The sequence below is a fragment of the Diadema setosum genome, chromosome 10, assembly GCF_964275005.1.
Source record: "Diadema setosum chromosome 10, eeDiaSeto1, whole genome shotgun sequence".
Lineage (NCBI taxonomy): Eukaryota > Metazoa > Echinodermata > Echinoidea > Diadematoida > Diadematidae > Diadema > Diadema setosum.
The window spans coordinates 2,223,380-2,235,727 of NC_092694.1; the positions used below are offsets into that span (position 1 = coordinate 2,223,380).

At 38.7% G+C, this 12,348-nt stretch overlaps 1 protein-coding gene across 1 annotated transcript in view; it reads right to left on the reverse strand.

Moving 5' to 3' along the window:
• Window positions 1-4,123: 4,123 nt before the first annotated feature.
• The window catches only part of LOC140233703 (uncharacterized), a 77,271-nt gene continuing 69,046 nt past the window's right edge, over window positions 4,124-12,348 (reverse strand). The window contains exons 21-27 of the mRNA XM_072313804.1: window positions 11,581-11,820; window positions 10,337-10,444; window positions 8,512-8,709; window positions 7,647-7,853; window positions 5,773-7,120; window positions 5,225-5,374; window positions 4,124-4,583 (exon numbers count right to left, since the gene is read on the reverse strand). Coding sequence (XP_072169905.1) covers window positions 4,342-4,583; window positions 5,225-5,374; window positions 5,773-7,120; window positions 7,647-7,853; window positions 8,512-8,709; window positions 10,337-10,444; window positions 11,581-11,820 — 2,493 coding nt within the window. The 3' untranslated portion in view covers window positions 4,124-4,341. The remainder of the gene's footprint in view (window positions 4,584-5,224; window positions 5,375-5,772; window positions 7,121-7,646; window positions 7,854-8,511; window positions 8,710-10,336; window positions 10,445-11,580; window positions 11,821-12,348) is intronic.

Genomic DNA, 12,348 nt, shown 5'->3' on the forward strand with positions numbered 1-12,348 from the left:
ACATGAATACGAATTTAAAATGCTGCTCTCAGAAACACGACTGAGAATATATGACATATTAAGGTGACAGTTACATACAAAGGAAATTCCCTCTCAAAATAAAACCTGTTGAAGGCAAGAGAAATGCACATTTTACAGCAGAATATTTTGCATTCCATGACATAACGTAATATCCCAGCACCTTTTGAGGCTGAGGTATAATACAGCACACATGTGGGTATACATCAGCATGGTGGTTAAACTGGCAACCTGTGTTGTATATTAACAGCCACACTGACATTTGACTCTTTGACCCCCTTGACCCCATACACTGCTTTCAAAATACTGGATGAAACTTGCCATCTTTACAGACAGGGCAGTGTAACGCAATACAGGGAGAAAGTCTAAAAAATCTTTTATGATAATTACCTACATTATTAGCAATGGAGACATATACAGTACAGTTGTACAAGTGTAAATGTATCTCCCAAAATGAACATTGTAGACAAACTTTGATCATGTGTAATTAAGAACCTTTACACGAACACATTATAATATATGCATACATGTACTTAACATCTCAATGTTTGTCAGGCAGGTGCAGACATAGGCACATAAAATAGGCAAAGCAGCTATATTGCGCCTGAAAGCATTACACTGTTAGTGATATGGTCAGTTTTGTAATGGAACAGGCGTTTCATAATCTTTACAGTATCATTTGGTGGTTTTGAGTTGCTGCACAATTGACATCACCAGTAAAGATCCATAGGTTGTGATAATACATTAAACCACATTGACATGACAACATAGAATATTCCTCCACTATTTGTAAGAGCAGAAGCAACTTGGATGTAACTCCACAAACATTTACATGTCTGTAAATCAAAACGCTTCAGGCTTTACAGTGACGGAGGCTACGTCCGACAAGCCTTCAGGAAATGGTGGAGGAGCACTAAGCTTGTCATGGGAATGTTTTACAGTGGAAAAATATCTGAAATGGAGACTACAAAAGAATGCATGTAATACTTACCCTGACACATAAATTAACAGAACAAAACCCAAATATCACAGAATTTCTGTTCAAGGTCTGAAAATAGTTGAATTAATACTGGGAATGACAAACTATCAAGAACTACCTGGTACCATACAGTCCTGTAAAACCAGAATTTTTCGCGTGCATGAAACTCTTGCAAGGAGCCAAAATTTGAGAAAGTAAACTGCACACTCAACTTTTTTTTTTTACGCAATGCATTGAATGACTGTGGCACTTTGTGAAAGATTTATGCTGCCAACGATGCAATCAGCTCTACTTTGCAAAAGTTTGAAGATGCGAATATTGCTGGTTTTACAGTATTTTATTAACACTACAGAGTATCTATTGGACTGGATATTTGAGCGAAAACTGCAAACAACATGGAACATACTGTATCCTTCAAATAGCATTCCCCTAATCCCCTATACATGTAGCTCCCTTGTAGAAAATAGATCAAATCTTGCAAGGTGATAACTCAACCGTCATCAATATCTAGGCAGCATTAACAAAAATATAGAAAATATATAGATTTTTAAATTGTGTTTATACAACTCAAAATACACTGTATACAACCACAAAGTTACTGCCCATCTTAACATAATATGTTTGTGTTTTTTTTTTTACTTGTATGCAAATCATTCGAGACAACTGTATCTAGGACACTTTTATTCAAAAACTATGTGAATCTAATAGATATGGTACAAATTCTAAGAGATTGTCACCACTGTTTACTTTGATCTTTGCACTCGAATCTAAAATAACACTTACTTGTAGTGAGCTGAATAATTCAGAACTGTAGAGTTTGATTTCTGAATTTCATTCACGAGTTAACAATATTTGTACCCATCGTAACAGGGATTCTGTAAATGATTCCCAATATTCATCCATGCTTTTCAAGTAATATTTTCTTTACCTAAGGTAACTCCTTCTCTAAATTTAGAATTTTTCCTGAAAATTGTTGCTCTCAGATGATGCTTGAAGAACATCACGCTACAGTGTAATTTACAACTCACTGTTGTGTGATATGCCAAGTGATTGCAAAAGACTACAGAAGATATCACAAACCCTTGCTGTGTGATATGTTCGCCACTGGCAAGCACACTGGAAAGTTTTCTTCACCGACTGGCAGGGATGTCTGAAACTGATTGTCGATGAATAGAGATTACCTACTCCCCCTAAGCCCTATGTGTCCCCATGGCCTGAACCCTGTTGGACTGACAACATATAGCTATACCTGATTAGGCTTGCTAATCTACAAATAGGTCAAGTTTTGGGGGGATTACTGAATGTCGGTGTAAAAGTTTTGCAGTTTGGCAGGTTGCATGCATGAAAAAGGGTTTAAAGAAGAGTAGAAACTAATTGTTCTTTTTTAACATTTAACTACAAATTTTATACGTTATACAATTGTAACTATTCAGACATGCAGTTCTGTAAATATGCATAATGTATATTATCATGAATGTACATAATGGCTTTTGCCACTGCAAAATATGAATATTGCATTTTACTGTAATCTCCTTAAACTCGTATATCATACACTTGAATGGCATGCTTTACATTCTTATTATGTACACTATAGAGGCCTTTCCCCTTCATAATAATTCTTAGGTTGTATTTACAGATATGAAAAGATGCATAGATTTAAGACATTTTGGTAAAGACCCTACTTGCCTTCCTGTCACAGTATCTGTATATGACTTCAATCTTCAGACATTTAAAGTCATTTATGAAAATATATCACACCATTCATTTGCTAAAAAATATAATCATAAGTTGTAAGATACTGTTCTAAATTCTATTGCCATTATATTTGTACCAAAATTTGACAACATACGTCATGTTCACCAACCAATACTCAATCCACAAAATGTTTATGTGAAGTTGTAAACGAATGGCTTGAGTGACATATGAGACACCACATGATGCTAGTGCATAATAACATGCACATTGTATGAAAGAATATTCTCTTAAATACAATGTGGTCCTACAAACACTTTTTAGAAAAACTCATTTGAGGAATCCTTGATTGTGATTGGTTGAAATCAAAGGCATAAATTCAGCAATTGCCTGCAAATTCATTGTATCAAAACGGTTTAATAGTGCTAAATCACCCCATAGCACTAAACTGCCCTCCTGTGGTGTGCACATGTACCTTCTTCCATAGCACAAGAGGTGACCCTCGTATGACGCCATTGCAACATTTTCAAACTTCTATTCCAGGCAGCGCCTGATGTGTGAACTGGCTATAGTAGCACGATCACGATTGACCAAGTAAACTTTATTTCATCCATAGGCCCTAACCATTTATGAAACAGATATACAACTGTACCATTTATAAAACAGATATAGACTGCTTTCATTTGGGGCATAGTTGATATTATTGCCCCTCAGGATCTCAATTCCATGCTATGACCTGAAGATCTTGGGACAATACTGTGAAAGTTTAAATTTTCGCAGTGTATAAATTTTCGTGCATTTCGACTAGAAACCAGCATGAAAATAAAAACGTGAACATTTTTGTGTAATTCGGTCGACTGATACACTACTTAGCCGGCTGATACACTTCAAGCCAATTTAATGTTTTGCTATGCACAAATTCAGCTTCTTTTATCCACAATTTAAATCATGGGTTTTTCTCTTTCCTTTGAAATCCTTGACTTCTGGTAGTAAAGGAAGGCACAGATAACTTCATTTGAGTATTTCCATGTGTAACATTGTGTTATTTTGGAGTATATTGCATTTTAAATCAGTACTCTACATATTGAACATAAAAGTGAGCTTTACAAACAACCCATCCAAAATAACCTCTCTTCTCTCACCCAATTAAACAGATCTACATCCAAGTGGACTTCACATGCCTGAGCGAGTGAAATCATTGCTGGGAAGTTAACAGACCTTGCCTGACAATCAGCTGGTGTTCTGATATGCAGCTGTGTTATGTCATTCCTTTCTGTGTTGATTGTCTGCTTATCTTTCATCTCAGATTGAAGAAAAGTCATTCTTAACCCATTGATGACTCCTGTGAAAACTGCCATAGAACAATGTTTGAGGGGACACAGTTTTTATTAAACTATCCCACAGGATATTCTCAGTGAAATAGGGAATGCCTACATTGTGATGATGTCACAGTCTTTTGTTATAGCTTGGGTTGGAACCAGGTACATGCCTTAACACTAGGGCCAGGTGGAGCTGTTGAGAACCAGTTTCCATGGCGATGAATGTCTATGACATCACACTCTGGTACTCTATGATGCAGTTCATCTCTACATGTATTTCAGAAGAGCCTGCTCAAGCCTTTATCCCATGTAGAAGCTGGACTGTGGAATGCCTCAGACGATGTGGTTATTTTTGGTACCATTGGCTTTAGCCACTACCAGCTGGTGATTGGACGGGTCATCCCCCGACACGGCCGAGGGTCCAGCCCCGTCCTTGTCAAAGGTCATACCCAGGTCAATGTCCTCCTCTTGACCTTTGATGGTCAGGTAGCGGTGCACCACGGTGTCCCAGTCGACCACACCCTCAATCCGGATTGGTCCAGTCCCCTGTTGATTCGGCCGCTGCAAGTAGCCGGCTAGACCACATATAACGAGACAAATAAATATTAAACAAAATGAATAGATGTGATGTTTGTTGAACGGCTTAGTTAATATCAGAGTTGCCATTGAAGCTAGGTAAAAACAAGGTAAAATATGCTCTATACTTTTTAAGCCGTTGAGGATGGTTTGATTTTGCTACAACATGCATTTCCCATAGACGCTTACCCGAGTATACATGGGACTCGTTTTTCAGGTTAGCTCCATTTTTTGCACCAATTTTAAAGGAAAGAAATAAACCACAGAAGTCCCACACCATATTAATATCTGCTTCCATCATTTTGTCCCCAATATCCCAAACTTTCTTTTTTTTTGGTGTGTGTGTGTGTGTGGCATTATGGTCACCCAGTCGTGATTATGAAATTATATTTCAATTCCTCATTTCAGGTTATAAAGAAAAAAATTTGAATTGTCTTTGGTTATGTCAGATGAAAACCCTTTCTGGTAGGACTATTTCACATCACACATCATTCATTAACCAAAATTAGGATAAAACAATTAAACAATTCAAATTAAAAAAAAAGAATAGAAAAATTGCTTGTTTTTGGTCAAAACTTTGATTAGCTATTGACCAGCCATTTTCATAATATCAAGTAAATAAAATCCTTGTTGTTTTTACCTTCAGGGGCAACCTGTGTATTTCGTCTGACAACATTCCGTAGCCAATTTGAGGAGTGTCCAAACATGTCTACTGATCTAGAGTCTGATAATGCATCTAGTTCCTCCTGTTCATTGATCAGCTCTCTGGCCTGGGCACTACAGATCTTGCCTGCATAGAAAAATGAGAAAGAGAGAAAAATATGAAATTAAAGCAAAAGTAATTTCATCCAATTCCATAAAATAGAAAGATTTACTTGACTGGTATTAAAAAATTCTACTTACCTTCACTACTCCATTGTTGCTCAAATCTCTACAATGCATTAGAAAGTATATTTTGTTATCAATATTGAAAATTTACAGTGTACTGACATAACTGGGTGAATTCGTAATCAGTGAATTGGCAAGCAGTAATATTTCAGTCATGAATGGAAGAGTCTTCTTAACAGGTGACTGAGAAACAAAATGATATTCACTTTTCATCCACAGGGGCCTGAGGAAGTACAGTAACAGGACTGAAGCATGCACCATGCATGAATAAAAGAGTAAAATAAAATGAATCAAACTTACCTTTATGCTTGAATGCCATTTTGAGATACCAGTAGAGCTTGGTGAATATATTGAGAGGGGAAGGCGTCGCTGAAGTCTTGTTCATTTTCCGAATCAGCTGAGCCCGGCCATACTTCCATTCCTTGTCAGATTGAGCTTGGATCCTCTGGTAGGTATCGGACATCATAGCGATGAGGAGGTTGATGAGGACAATGAGTGTGACGACCAGGTAGGTACCAAAGACCAGTTTGATGAGGTACATTGTGAATTGGGGATGACGGGTGGTAGCAGGGAGTGTCTCCGGCTCTACCAGACCAAAGAGGGAGAAGAAGAGGATGGAGAAGGTGTCTGCTGGTGTCTGGATGGTGCCATCCACTGTGGAGTTGGTGGACTTGACGTAGACTGGTTGGTAGACTGCAGCGAGGTGCAGCATGAAGCCCACAAGGAAGATGAGAAGGATGACCATGAACCGGACCAGGTCCTTCATCAGGTCTCGGATGATGATGGCCCAGGGTCCAAACAGGTGATGGAAGGAGAGGAACTCCAGGAGATGAGCGAAACAGAAGAGGACACACCAGGCAAAGAACTGGTTCCTGATGTAGACCAGAAGACGTTTGGTTTCATCATTGAAGGGAATGGCCACGATGTGCAGGACACACGCTACGGAGGACACTGCCAGGATGACAACACGTATCCAGCCAAGTCCTTGCCGATCTCCTGGATTGGTTATCTCCGTGACTAGGAGTCCTGATAACCACATCAGCAGGAGCCATTCATACCACCTGGGCACCATGGTGGGGTTGGATATAAAGTCCTCGATGAATGGTGTGACAACAGTTGTGAGAATGAGCAGAATGATAAGATATATGTGAGACACAAGGTACGTCATGAACTTGATGATGGGAAGCTTGTTGAAGCGGTGCTTCAGTGGTAACGAGAAGAAAATCCATATCGGAGGAAAGATGACAAGAACAAAGAAGAGAAGGACAATCCTCCAGCTTGCCCAGTTCAGGTTACCCACCCAGACGTCTGAAAGGTATTTCTGAACCGACGGGTGAGCCACAACATCTTTCTGTTCACATTCCATGAGTACATCGAGGAAAGGAACGTTCCTCTCGTCAACGGATCTCAGGAGTGATCCAGGACTGGTGGTGCTGGAGGTGATGGAGATGAGATCCACGGCCATCGTCTGGCAGAACATACTGACATCCAGCAGGTCACGGGCTCGCTCCTTCTCCTTACCAGACTGGTAGCGGAAGTTCTTGGCCAGCTTCACGGCGGTGTCGATGGGTGCTGGTGAGCGCAGGACAAACTCTCTGATGGAGGCATTATTGTTGTATCGACCACATACCATCAGATCAAAGACAAACTGTGGAAATTAGAGGATTGGAAGTTAGGCATCATAAATAATGACCAATAATCCTGAATTATGAAAAGATCTGTACAAAGTATACAATTATAGGCTAGCACTGTAATTTGGTCTTAAACCTGTAAGAGATTCATATACAACACCATGTAACTGATTACTGTTTTTTCTCAAATTAGAAATTGAGAAGTTCCTGAGTGCACATATAACTTGCTAACAAGCATTAACAATTAATACCAATCCTTAGAATAAGAATCGATGATTTTTCACAATCCTTTCCTTCATTTTATAGTACACAGTAAAATCAATACTTTAATCTGATGAGGATGGTTTGATTTTGCTACAACACGCATTTCCCATAGACACCTGCCCAAGTATACTCGGGACTCATCCTCAACGTGCCAATAGAATTACCATCAATAAATGCCACCAAATGTGGATGAAAATAAAGGTACACATTTCCTCCTCTGTTCCTTGAGGCTGTTCAAAGGAGTCACAATCAAGGTAAACCTTGGTTTGGTGTCCTCACCTTCCTGTCCTCCATGAGACGCTGTGTGCTGTGATCTTTCTTCATGAGAAAGCTGAGGACAGCCTGGTGGTTAGAGCTCGCTGCAAAACAGATGGGCACCTTGCTGTCCTTAGTCTCAAACTTGGGCGACGCCCCGCTCTCCACCAGGAGGGTGACCACATCCAGGTAGCCTGCCTTGGCAGCAAAGTGTAAAGCTGTCCAGCCATTCTAGAGAGACAAAATGAGGTTTAAATGCTTTAGACACATCTACAACTCTAATGGGATTTCATATGACGGCCTGTAGTTTTATCATCTAGGCATACTGCATGCATACGTGTGTATATCTGTCTCACTTCTGCAAACAAATGGAGCAAGTCACAAATTATCCAACTCTTGAGTTACCAATGTTCTTCAAATTGGACTCAGAATGTTTTACTTGGATCTTTAGTTTTAAGCACAAACACTCAGCTAATAGAGTTCTGCTTGACATGTCATATCACTGCACTAAGTCAGTGTGAAACTACATGACATTTTGCTCATAAGAAAGAGGTGCTTGTCACTTGAGTCCTTTTGCAACAAAAGGAAAGATACAGTGCATTATGAATAAGTGATTGACACACATGGTATTCGAAACCAAATGTATTTTGTATTTGAAGCATTTCATTGTCTTTGTAGTGAATGAATATGCTTAAATTGCACCATTCGATTTGCTCAACAGTATACAATGTAGTAATTCTTTAGTATATTTCTATTTTCTGAATGTACTTTAATAGAAGATAGTTTACACCTGTGAAAATACATCACTTATTCTTTGCTCATTTTTTAAAGCATAAATAATGTAAATAAAGTGAAACATGATTTCAATCATGGACAAAAACTGCCTCACCTTGTCATTGACATTGATGTCTGACCCTTGACCTAGGAGGAGGGCCACCATGTCATAATGACCGTTGGCCGCAGCCTGGTGCAGACCGGTCCTGCCTCGCTTGTCTTTGACATGGAGTTGGGTGGTTGACTTGCTCAGCAGCAGGCCAACAACAGCTGTGTGTCCATTCTGTGCTGCTAAGTGGATTGGTATGGTACCCTGCAAGTCAATACAGCACAGGTGGATTATTATCTTTTAAATCAACATGACAAACACTTGACAATGCTTCTGTCATAAAGTTTTATGGATGTCCCCTACTGTGTCATTTGCATCAATGATGTATTGCCCCCAAATTATATGGCCTCCCTATTAAAGGGTATGTACAGTTCTGGTCGAGGTGAGGATTTAGCTTTAACGTTTTGAGAGATATTCAGAAACCACTCTATGAGATGTCAAAGAGCATGCAGTTCTAAGGGGTATCAAAAGTTTATTGGATGAAAATCGGTTTTGAAATGGCTGAGATATCCAAAAACAAGGTGAAACAAAGAGATCCTAATAAAGTTGTGGCATTTCGCCTTTTATTATTAGCACTTTGTTTGATATCTCAGCCATTTGAAAACCAATTTTCATCAAATAAACGTTGAATCCTTCTTAAAATTACATGCTCTTTCATATTTCATAAGAGGGTTTTCATTATCTCACTTAGGAATGTTCAAAACATGAATCCCCACCTCAACCAGTACTGTACAGTCCCTTTAACTCCATAAAGAAGGTACACCAATACATCACATGGTTTAGTCCACTAATTATGCCTAATATGATCTGACTAAGTATCGTGAATATTTCAGTCAGTAGTGGAATATACACACAATGTCGCATTAGGAGCACAAGTCACATGTATTCACACAGGATGAAAGATACATAGGAAGGTTATTATGGTTTTATTTCCATTAGTGTTCTTGTTTAGTGATAAGAAGTATTTGAAAGACAGGAAGAAAACTGACAGACAAGACAAATCTTAGCCCATGTGACAGTGGTAGTCTTCTCAGCCAATATTTAGAAAACATATATTTCTTGTGTCATGTTTTACATCAACAAAATGGGGTAAACCATGTTCCCAGCTGTGTTCCACATGTATTCAAAACATGAGGGTGATGAGATGTTTTCATATGTGTCCCATATACAGTGGAGGTGTGTTACAATAATGATAACAATCTTCAGTGGTAGTATCAACCATTGTCATGGCGTGCATAATTAACACTGCTATTATTTTCTATGCACTAGTCAGAAGATGGGAAAGAGAAGAGTCTCAAGAAGGATAACCCATGAAATCTACACCTCACCGAGTTCTTCTCTTTCAAAGCAGTCCCAAAAGAGGATATATTTATAAAGGCATTGTTGACTTCACCTCTTTCTAATGAGGATGAATAGAGTCTATTACAGTAGAAAGGAAAAAAAAAAAAACTTGTTCCATACCAAGCTGCATTTACAACATAAGACACTGTACTAAATTCCTTTGCAGATGATACTTTCCTTGTCATTAAGACGTGAGTTTGTTGACATTTTCACTGAACACATCAAAGACACTGGTCAATGTAGCAAATGGAACAGAAACAGAGGTCACTGAGCTTTCTGGATACCAAGCTCCATGTGTAAGATCATCTCACTCTGTTCATCTTGGTGTCCAGAGAGCACCCCCAATCTTCACTCTTCATATAAATTGTCACCTTCACTGATGTATTTATTCTCAAATTATCATAGAGCAGCTCCCTGGCAGAGGCAGCTAGCTGATGCGTGAAAAGGTCTGTGACAACTGACCCATCATTCTTACCCTAGACTTCCCTACCTGCACAACTGTTGGCACATCAGGCTGAACACCAGTAGAGTTGAGAAGCAAACGAACCAATCCTTCGTGACCTGAATGGGCCGCGAGGTGGAGTGGGGTCAGGCCATGCTGGAAAACAACAACAATGAAACATGATAAACTAATAATGATATCAACTGAGATGAAACATATACTCTCTCATGAAATATCATTCATGTGCAGTTGTAGGCCCTACGTATTGTATGCATGAACCTGTATAAATGTATGAACAGTGAACCACAAAAACGTTGTACACAGAGTATGCATGTAGTGTCATGATTTTTACTGGCATATATCAGTCAAATGGACAGGGAAATTAGACACATAACTCAAGTGTAAAAACTTCTCAGTTCTACGGGCTTTCAAACGATAACATCAATAGTCTGCTTTCTGATTAAATGACTCAACAAACTGGGTCTTGAATGAGTTTAGTTTAAAGTACTTGGTAAAACTTAAAGGGATATTCCATACGATTTTCATAATTTCACATCATGTAGTACATAAATCAACAACTCCATGTATAGATTTGTGAAATTTATTGTGATTCTTGAGCAGAGAAACAATACTTTGAAAAACCTTAAACAAATTACACTGAACAAGGATGATGACATAGGAGGTTCACATATTTCAGAAATGTAGCAGTGCAATTCCATTACAATACCGCTTGCTTGCGAGTTCACCTGTGTATAATCTATGCATGCCTTCTTCTTTTGTTCTGCTTCCTTGAGCCCCAACTCATGCATTCTTATGGTGACTCTGCCATGTCATCATCCTTGTTCATTGCAATTTGTTCTAAATTTTGAAAATATTCTTATTCTTCATCCCAATTATCACGAATTTTGAAACTCTGTCCTCAGTATAACTAATTTATAGTTGTTCAAATGTAAAAATCTGAAAATCATCCGGAGGTCTCCTTTAATTCTATTTGTAAGCCTTTGAGTGATATACAAAGAATTACACGAGGCATGTTATTACTGCACAGAGCCAAAATAGGGTATGTTATATGTCTTACTGAAACACATTTGAATTAGATATTCAATACTCACAAGTACGAACAATAAGGGGTGCTGTAGAAACAGGCGTTATTTGATTTTCTATAGTATGTAATAACATAACAAACCACTTCATATTAACAACACCCTCATTCACAAAACTCATTGGAAGTACAGGATGTTTTGATCACATCTGAAGTCATCACAAATGTTTGTCCACAGAGGAGCACTCACATCCTGCGCAAAGATCTCCTTGATACTGAGGTGCTCCGAGGCGGGCTCGCTGCGGATGGTAGCAGGAACCTTCAGCAGCATCTCACGTACGAAGTCAATCTGACCGTGGTGGGCTGCTACATGGAGGGCTGTCATACCGGTCTTCACACTGGGAGCCTTCCAGGAGACTTTACCCTTTAAGGCCTCTAAGACTCCCACAGTACCATTCTGGGCTGCAAGGTGGATTGCTGTCATACCATCCTAGTCATCACAAAAGAAAATAGCAAATAACAAATAACTCCCCCAAAATACTGTCTGCATTTTCTAGCTTCAATATGCTTAAGTTTGATCTAAAAAGTGATTTCAATACAGAATTCTTACACACAATGAAGTGAAAAGATAGTTAAGGTGATGTTAATCGAGAGCAGTGGAATTGTCATTAAGTACAAGGTAAACAGAAGCTGATATTGGCTATAGGTGTGTTTAACGTAGTTTATTTGCGACTTCCAACAAAAAGAAGCATAATAAATTGTATTTTTTGAAAATGTTAACATACTGTCAAGATTGTTGGTCAATAGTTTACCCTTACATTGACTTGCAGTCTTGAAAGAGACTACTACTTGACTACTATCAGTAGTTTATAGCCAGCAGCAACAACTTTTTTTTTTTGTCTTTTTTGTTTTGTTTTTGTTTTTTTGCTTTTCCTTTCTGCTAGTTAGCTGCATCCAAAACTGACATTCTTTGGCATTACATTATCAAAACGTACAACAACAACTCAAGGAATATGTA